The sequence below is a fragment of the Drosophila obscura genome, unplaced genomic scaffold (genome assembly GCF_018151105.1).
Source record: "Drosophila obscura isolate BZ-5 IFL unplaced genomic scaffold, ASM1815110v1 contig_84, whole genome shotgun sequence".
NCBI classification, from domain to species: Eukaryota; Metazoa; Arthropoda; class Insecta; order Diptera; family Drosophilidae; genus Drosophila; species Drosophila obscura.
This window is the reverse complement of record NW_024542877.1, coordinates 1,612,967-1,622,405: the sequence shown is the minus strand read 5'-3', so window position 1 is coordinate 1,622,405 and position 9,439 is coordinate 1,612,967. Positions and strand designations below refer to the sequence as shown.

Genomic DNA, 9,439 nt, shown 5'->3' with positions numbered 1-9,439 from the left:
GCAAAAAAGTGAAATAAAAAGTGCAGCAAAAATGAAAAGAGAACTCGAACCAAAATGAATGCAAAGAACAGTTAGATGATGATTGTCCGTTTGTGTGTGTGTACAGATGTGTGTGTGATTGTTTTTTCTTGTTTTTTTTTTCTGGCCTAAAACAATTAATAATCGAATCAAATAATTTAATTATTTGCAGTTCCAAATACAACAAATGATAACCAAAAATTATTTAAAGCAAAATAACAAACAAAACGAACGGTAAAATAAAAAACCAACGAACAGCAACAAGCTAAAACAAAAAAAACAAAATCTAAAGAAGAGGAGGAGGAGGAAAAAGCCAGGCGAGGATGCAAGCCTAGGCCGGATCCGCACAAGGAGAAGCAGTAGTGTTTAAGCAGTTCAAGCATCAGCACGCACGGCCACATGAGCAGCACACGCAGCCGCAGCCCAAGCAGTAGAAGCAGCAGAAGCAGCAGCAGCAGAAGACACAACAGCAACAGCACGAGCACGAGCGATACGCCGTTGACTTATGTAGCGGTACATGGCGAGCATCAAAAGTGAAATGCCGCCACTGCATGCGGCAGAGGCTCTGGCCTCAAGCAGCGCCACAGACAGCGGCGGCGGAGGAGGAGGAGGAACAGCAGCTGGCAGCGGCGGCAGCGGCGGCAGTGGTGGGACAGGAGCAGCCGGCGGCGGTATTAACAGTGCCCCGGCCACCCCAAATGCCACAATAAGCGCCGCAGCCGATTCCAGTGATAACCAGCCCGGCACACCGCAGCCACCCCAGCAGCAGCAGCAGCAGCCGCAACAACAACAGCAGCAGCAGCAGCCACAGCAGCAGCAACAAACGCAGCAGCAGAGCATGGCCACGGATCCACAGGTAACGGGCATTACCCACCAGCCCTATGCCACCCATCACATGTACTCCGCCAGCGGCCAGCCCCAGCAGCAGCAACAACAACAACAGCAGCAGCAGCTGTAGCAGCAGCTGTACGGCGGCATCTACGGCGGAGAAATGCAGCAGCAAAGTTACACCAGCAGCTACATCAACAGCTACGAGCAGTTCTACCAGCAGCAGCAACAACAGCAGCAGCAGCAAAGCAGCGACTATAGCTTTGGCGGTGGTCTGGTGGGCGGCGGGGACTTCAGCAAGCATGCGGCACAGAGCTCAGGGGTGCGGTACCATCCGTACCTGCAGACGCCGACATCGGCGCTACCCAGCGCCGCGGAGGAGGCGGTGAGTGCTCCCAGTGCTGTGAGTACCACCACATCGGCGATGAGTCCGCGTGTCGTCAGCAGCAGCAGTCCCACATCGACCTCATCGCACCTCCAGCTGGGCGGAGGACCACCCGGTTCTCCCAGCGGAGCCGGCGGCGGAGGGGGCTGCAAGTTGCAGTGCAAGAAGTGCGGCATTCTCACCACCAACGAACAGGAGCTGCAGGAGCACATCGCCAATGTGCACGGAGAGTCGCCGTACGGGAGCAGCGGGTACGCCAGTTCGCCGTACATCAAGGAGGAGATGCCCACCCCTCAGCCACCGGGCGGCTCCAATCCCGGAGAGCTGCTCGACCTCGACTCGCAAAAGATGGTCTACCACCAGCAGTTGCTTCAGCAACAGCAGCAGCACCAGCAACAGCAGCACCAGCACGAGGCTGTCGTCGCCGGCCTGCCTCTGTCGCTGCCCGATCCCCTGCACTCCATGCAGTCCATGCAGCAGCGCGCCCTACACAGCTGGGAGCAGCCGCAGACGGGAGTCGGAGTCGGAGTCGAGGGCCTGCCGCCCTACATGCAACAGCAGCCGGGTCTCGGCCTTGGCGTTGGCCTCGGTCTGGGCGTCGGCGTCGGCGTCGGCGTAGAGAAGTCGCCGTACTACTCGCCCAAGCAGTCGCCCTACCACCAGGCGGGCGGAGGAGTCGGCGTTGGAGCTACACTCATCAAGCAGGAGTACGGCGGCCACGGGCTGATCAAGTCCGAGTATCCCGACTCGCAGCACTACGTGGACAAGTCGTTCGATCCGACGGCTGGCAGTGGTGGAGGAGTCGATCTGTGCGCCAATGTGGCCACCAGTCCGGCCGAGTTCCCCAGCACTACGACGGGCGGACCGGGCCAGGATGGGGCCCCGCCAGCGGTGGCCGGGGGCCAACAGGCCGCCTACCGTGGCTTCGAGCCGCCCAGCTCAAGCTCCGTGCTGCCGGCCAACAGCCTCACGGCCAAGGCGGCCACCTGGAAGTCGAATGAGGCGCGCAGGCCCAAGACATACAACTGCACGGCCTGCAACAAGTGGTTCACCAGCTCGGGACACCTCAAGCGTCACTACAACACAACGCTGCACAAGAACGCGGTCAAGTCGAGCGGCCAGCCGGATCCAGCCACGCTGCCCATTTCGGCGCACCATCATCCGTCGCGCGATCCCGTAACCAAGCCAAGTCGTCGCGGGAATGCCGCCGCTGCAGCTGCGGCCGCTGCAGCAGCTGCCGCGGCCGCTTCGGCGGTGCCGCAAGTACAACCACCACCGCCGGCGAATGTGCAACCACCGGAGCCGCCTAGAAGTCCGCCCGATTATGGCGGTGGAGGCGGGGTGGGAGCGGTGGGTGGCGCTGCCATGTCCCAGTACTCGGCCTCGCCATCGCCCACCACGCAGCAGCAGCACCATCAACACCAGCTCCAGCAGCAGCAGCAGCAGCAGGCCAACGGGAACGGGTATCCGGGTAACGGCGGCGCCAATGGCTACGGCTACGGCATGCAGCAACAAGTGCAATCCACGACAAACGCTTCACCACAGCACGCTTCCAGCCATCAGCAGCAGCATCCGCATTCGCATTCGCAGCAGCAGCATCTTCAACAGCAGCAGCAGCAACAACAGCAGCAGCATAGCAGCAGCAACAACAACAACTCCGTTTTGAACGGTCACCCAAACGGGCTAGCAGGTCCCTCCGCCCCACTCAACACCAACAACAACAACATCACACAAATGCCGTCCTCCCAAATGAGGGGCCTGCTGAACGAAACAACAACAACCACCACCCCCAAAACCACCCCAACAACAACAACAACAGCCACAATGCCAATGGAAACGGAAGCAATGGCAGCTATAAAGATCGAGCATCTGGAGGACAGCAACCACACACACAACAGCCACAACAGCCGCAGCAGCAGCTTAATGGCCATGGAGGAGGAGCAGGATCAGGAGCGGGAGCGGGCAGTAGATCACCTACAGCAGCAGCAGCAGCAGCAGCTGGAGCAGCAGGAACAACAGCAGCAGGTCAGCTATCTGCTGGCATCGGCGGCATCCCGTCCCTACAGCTCCAACAGCAACAGCAGCAACACGCCCAACACGGCGGTCAGCAGCAGCAGCAACACCAGCAACACCAGCAGCACCAGCAGCAGCAGCAGCAACAACAACAGACTCTCGCCCCTTACTATCTACCATCTTCAGCAGCAGCCGCCGCTGCGGCAGGAGCAGCAGCAGCAGCAGGCAATGGATTTCTCGCGCACCACCCCGCCGCCGCAGCTGCTGCCGCCTATGGGAATGGGCCAGCCGCAGCAGTCGCTGCTGCCGCCTATGGGAATGGACTACAACATGCTGGCTTTGGATATGCCCATGCCCATGCACATGCCCATGCCCAGCAGTATGCTGCAGTGCAGCAGCACCAGCACCACGCCGCTAGCTACTATCACCACCACCAGTATGGACACTATGCAGCAGCAGCCGCAGCAGCTGGTGCACCACTACCAGGCGCTGCTCCACCCCCACCACCAACATCAGCAGCAGCAGCAGCAGTTGGAGGAGCAGCAGCAGCAGGAGGAGGAACAACAACAGCAGCAGGAGGAGGAGCATCATCACCAGCACCTACAGCAGCAGCAGCAGCAGCAGGATCCGGGGGCACTAATCCTATCTCCGGACAATATGCCACACAGCAGCAGTTCGCCGGGCACCAGCAGCTCTCCGCCGCCGCAGCAGCTGCAGCAGCAGCACACGCACACCACCCTCACCATGCCCATGCCCATGCCGCCCACCATGCACATGCCCATCACCACCACAGCGCCGCAGCTGCTGCCGCTGCAGCTGCAGCCGCCGCCGCCGCACATCACCAACACCATGCCCATGCCGCCCACCATGCACATGCCCATCATGCCGCCGCCGCCGCCATGCTACCAGCAGCTGCAGCCGCTGGATCCCACAACGAGCTATCACACTATTATTGGTAGTTCCGTCGCCGAGTCCGGCTACACCACGAACGGGCATCACAATCCCCACGCCCATGCCCACGCCCACCCCCACCAGATCACGACCAGCGACGGCCAGGTCCTGCAGCTGATGCCCGCCTCCCTGTTCGCCCCCTATGCCCCGCTCTCGCCCTACTCGACGGTGGCGGCCCAGCGATCGCCACAGGAGGGGGACCTGCCGCCGGTGCACACCCTGACGACGGCCCTCCAGGCCCACGCCCAGGCACAGCAAGAGCAGGCGCACACGCCCACGCTTACGGTGCTCAGCACCCCCTACTCGCCCACGGTGAGCAGTTCGCGGGCCACGCCCGCCCTGGAGATGGACATGGCCACACTGCTGCAGCAGCAACAACAGCAGCAGGACTACGAACTGGAGCAGTACCAGCACCAGATTCAGCAGCATCAGATGGACCAGCTGCATCACCACCAACAGATGGAGCAGCAGCAGGCCCTGGAACAACAGCAGCAGCAGCATCAGCAACAGCAACAGCAACATCAACAGCAGATGCAACTGGTGGAGATGGAACAGCAGCAACAGCCGCCGACACAAACGGTGGCACAGTCGGTGCCGAAAAAGCGAAGAGGAACGGCCGCCGCCACACCATCCACAACGAAGCGGCGACGCAACAGCAGCGTGAGATCGACATCGCCGCACTCGACAACGCTGCCATCCGGGCGGATCAAGTGTCTGGAGTGCGACAAGGAGTTCACCAAGAACTGCTACCTCACGCAGCACAACAAGAGCTTCCACTCCGGTGAGTACCCCTTCCGCTGCCAGAAGTGCGGCAAGCGCTTCCAGAGCGAGGACGTTTACACTACACACCTGGGCCGGCACCGCACCCAGGACAAGCCGCACAAGTGCGAGCTCTGTCCGAAGCAGTTCCATCACAAGACAGATCTGCGGCGCCACGTGGAGGCCATACACACGGGCCTCAAGCAGCACATGTGCGACATTTGCGAGAAGGGCTTCTGTCGCAAAGATCACCTGCGCAAGCATCTCGAGACCCACAATCGACCCCGGGTTGTGGGCAAGAAATCTGCTGCTGCCGCCGCAGCCGCCGCTGTTGTGGCAGCCGCTGCAGCAGCAACAGCAGCCTCGCAGTCTCAGCAGCAGCAGCAACAGTTGGTGACTACCGTTCTATCCACCCTTCCCGCCTCTGACACGCCCACGGCCATCAATCCCATTAAGGCGGCCTTTGCCCGCTCCCTAACGGTGACGGCCGTGTCCGCATTGTCGCCCCGCACCACGCCCACCTCCAATCCGCATCTGAATGCCAGTCTCAGTCTCAATCTGAAGCGATCCATCGACGATGTGGCCGCCGACGATGACAGCCTGCTGGAGGACGATGAGGATGAGGAGGAGGGGGAGGAGGAGCTGCTGCTGGACGAGGCTGAGGAGGATCAGATGGTAGAGCAAATGGAGGCGCAGCAAATCCTGTTGGTCACTGCTGCCGCAGGGGACAGTCACCATCTGCTGATCAAGGACGAGTTTCCCGAGGAGGAGTACGAGTTGATTGAGAAAGATATTGAATTGTATTGAAAGGTCAGGATCAAAGATCAGGGATCAGGCATCAGGGACTAGGATCAGATCGGATTTGTGGGTTTAGTAAGTTGTTAAATGCTCTGAGCTTTGTGGCAAACAAAGAGAGAGAGACAGTTTGAGCCGCACTGCAGTTTGAGGGCTAGCCTAGCGAATGCAGTCCACTCCCCCTACAGCTGCACTGCAGTCCAAGCAAGCAGTACACGGACGACCTACAGTTTTGGTGCCACTGCACAATTTCAAATTTTAACATGATTTTGTGCTTAAAATGTCATTTAATACGCGCACTGATATGGTTTGATCATTAAGAAAACACATTTTATTGCCTGGCAGGCAATAATTTGCTGTTTTTAAATGTATAATTTATTTAAATTTTGTTTTTGATCACCAAAGCCGCAGCATTTCAATGACTTGACTGCCAATCCCCCCCACCCCCCTCCTAAACCCATTAAACACTCCAGAACTCCACAATTCATTCCTGTAATTAGCGATTGCCATATATATAGTGAAAAGTATCTCGCCAGAGAAACGAAAAGAACGAAATGCAGAGAAAAGCAAGAGAATTCCTAATTGTTGTAGCAGCAAATTATTTAATTTTACTCGTATGTTAAATGTTGTATTATTATTTGTACTCTACGCCCTACGCCCTATTATAATTTGTAATTTTAAAAAACACTTATAATTTGTATGTGAAATGATAACAAAAACAAAACCTCCAAGTATACCTCAGCAACACAGCAGCAAACACCGAAATGAAACGCTTACACCAACAGGGCGCCCCGCGTATATGTGTATATACTCCCAAAACATATACATATAATATATATACAAGTATATAAAACATGGGATATTCCAATTGTACTTAATTTTAGAGCATATGTATGTATTTTTTTTTTCGAATTTTATTTTGTAATAATTGTTTGATAATAATATAATTTGTCTTTTGATTTGTTTTGTAATCGAGAGAGATAGTGAGAGGAGGAGAGGAGTATAGAAAGAGAACCACAAATGCCATATACACGATATGTACACTAAAAAGCAGCAACTAAATGCCAATTGATATATATACTATATCTAGATACTAGACATACATACATATACCATATACCTTATACATATCCATGTGTATTTGTTAGCCTTAAAAACGCCAAATGCGATAAATCAGGGATATTATACCATATAGAAAGCCACACACACACAAACACACAAACACACATACACACACTCAACACACTCATGTTGAGAGGCGTATTATACAGCTATATATATATTTAAATATATATAGACAGATAGATAGATAGATACAAACCTATATATTTATTACGTTTAGTTGCCCCTAATTTATGTTTCACGAATAAAACCATTTGTAATTATTTAAACTTTTCATTTACTTGTAATTTCCCCTCCCCACCCCCACAAAAGCAGAAAGCATCCCCACGTTCCTCATGTGCCCCCTACCCCCTCCCCCTGCTCGTAGATCTTGTTTATTATTATTATACAATTATTTTTTTTTTTACATAATTGTTAACCTACTTAACGCTTTTCCTTTTGGCACGCCTTCTAAGTATTTTTTTTAAATGACAAATATAAACGACACAAAAAAGAAACAAAAAAAGTGAAAATTACAAAATTTATGTTTTTATTATTTCAATAATTTGAATGGTTGGCATTTTGGTTTTCAGTTTGGTTAACCGTCGTTGGAGCTTAACACAAAGGACCTTAAACATCTTAAATACATTCCATGGATATATGGATAATATCCGCTTCATCTGCTCCTTACAAAGAAATGAAATATAGGTTTTTTTTAGCGAAGCAAATTATTTGGCCTATTTTCCTGCCTAAACATTCATTAACATTTCTTTCATACATAGCTTTTTAACTTTAAGCTATACTAGATGTCGTCTTATGTTTCTGCTTTACTCTTTCTTTCATTCGGAGTATGCTCTTACTTCCATCTTTACTTCTTCTTTTAAAACTCGAACAATATTCTAATTAAATTTTATTTTTTTTCTCATATAGGGAAGCAACCTTTATTTATTTGTATGCATTTTTTGTTGGATTATTATTTTTGTAAAATGTAGATTCAAGGTTTGAATAATTTCTGCAAAGACTTCCATTCTGAAAGATCTACAGATGAAAAGGTTCTTTGAAATATTAAATTGAGGAAAGGTTTCATAGTTTCATACAAAAAAGAACTAACTCTTGATTCAATCTCAACATATTTTTATTAAATTTGTTTTGCTTTTTGTTGAAAGTTTTCATTTTGAATATACAGAATGTACCTCAGATGTATGTTTAGGATTATTATAAGTACCCTTAATCATTTATTTTAGTTTCATTTGAGCACAAAAACCCTACCAGATTTTGTTTATATTTGACTATAATTGTTTATTGAAGGGAACACGTTCTTGGTGATCCCTGGACCCATTCCCTTCTGACCATACAACTTTAAGTAAATGTTTTTTTTTTGTTTGTGGCTCTTTTGTTTTTCTTAATTATTTTTGTAGAAATTCGTTGTTGTTGTGGTTTCAGTTTTCTGTGTTCGCCTGCTAGTTCCAAAGAAATTACGTGCGTGTCTTTAATATCTCTTCTCCTTTGCTGTCGCTGCTCTCTCTCTCTCCCTCTCTCTCTCCCTCTCTCTCTTTCTTTGTATCTGTCTATATCTCTGCTCTTGTGTTGCTCTTCAGCTGAGGTTGAGAATCTCTGAGAACTCTGAAGTTCAGGCGGGTTTTGGTTTGAGGCACAACATTTTTGCGAAGAAAGAAGCGAAGAAAAAGATGGCGAGAAGTAAGGAGGAAAAAAAATACAAGACACGACAAGAAACATGTGTAGATACAAAGATACGGATATATGTATGCATGTGTGTGTGTGTTTTAGTGCAGGAACTGGCTTCCCTTGCCCGGTGTGCGATCTGCGCACATCCTTGAGGATGTAAGGAGGAACAAAGGACTCCCCGTTCCGTTGGTTTCGCTGCCGATCTTTGTGCTATCCTTGAAAACTGCTTGCGGGAAAAAGCATTTCTATGGCCATAGCCAGGATTTCGCCGATGCTGCGAGGCTGGCAAAAACATCTCACGCACACATGTTGCATGTATCTCAACTTCTTTGTGCTTCTCTCTCCGGCTGTCCCTCAGGCGGGGAGGCAGTAAACTGTGGACTGAAAACGAAGACCATGCTGAGGGGCAAAGAAGCTGTGGAGAGTAGGCGCGGCGGCAGGCGGCTAGCAACAACAGAGCGAATTGTATGAAACACACACATAAAATAGACAAGCCACACAGTGCGTGCCTAAAGTATACGACCCAAAAACCCATTTATTCAAATGATTTAACCGCTGCCTGTGTGGGCATACCTATAGAGCTGGGGATGCTGGAATAAGCGAAATGAATGTTCTCTTGCGGGGATCTGTCCATCCCAAGAATCCGAGTCCAGGAGACAATCGGGCGAGAAAGTGTTTAACGGATATGATTGGGAAAATCTTTAAGCTGGCTAAGGGAACTACAGTGCGATCGCTGTACAGTTTTTGTGTCCAGCTCATGGTATCTCTTATTGTTGGGGGCACCAGTCAGCAGCCGCCAGCGCCTCCCCATTCAGTTCTAATGCTGGCGAAACGCACTGTAGTTTGTGCCAGTGCCAGTGCCAAGTTGTATCTCGACGATACACAATTGACGGAGCGACACGA

General features: G+C 51.5%; 1 protein-coding gene across 1 annotated transcript; it reads left to right on the top strand.

The window, feature by feature from the left end:
- The first annotated feature begins 258 nt into the window (after positions 1 to 258).
- On the top strand, positions 259 to 6,172 carry LOC111069017 (AF4/FMR2 family member lilli). The gene is given in 1 exon segment (XM_022358895.2): positions 259 to 6,172. A coding segment is annotated over 1 exon segment (5,226 nt). The 5' UTR covers positions 259 to 535; the 3' UTR covers positions 5,762 to 6,172.
- The last annotated feature ends 3,267 nt before the right edge of the window (positions 6,173 to 9,439 follow it).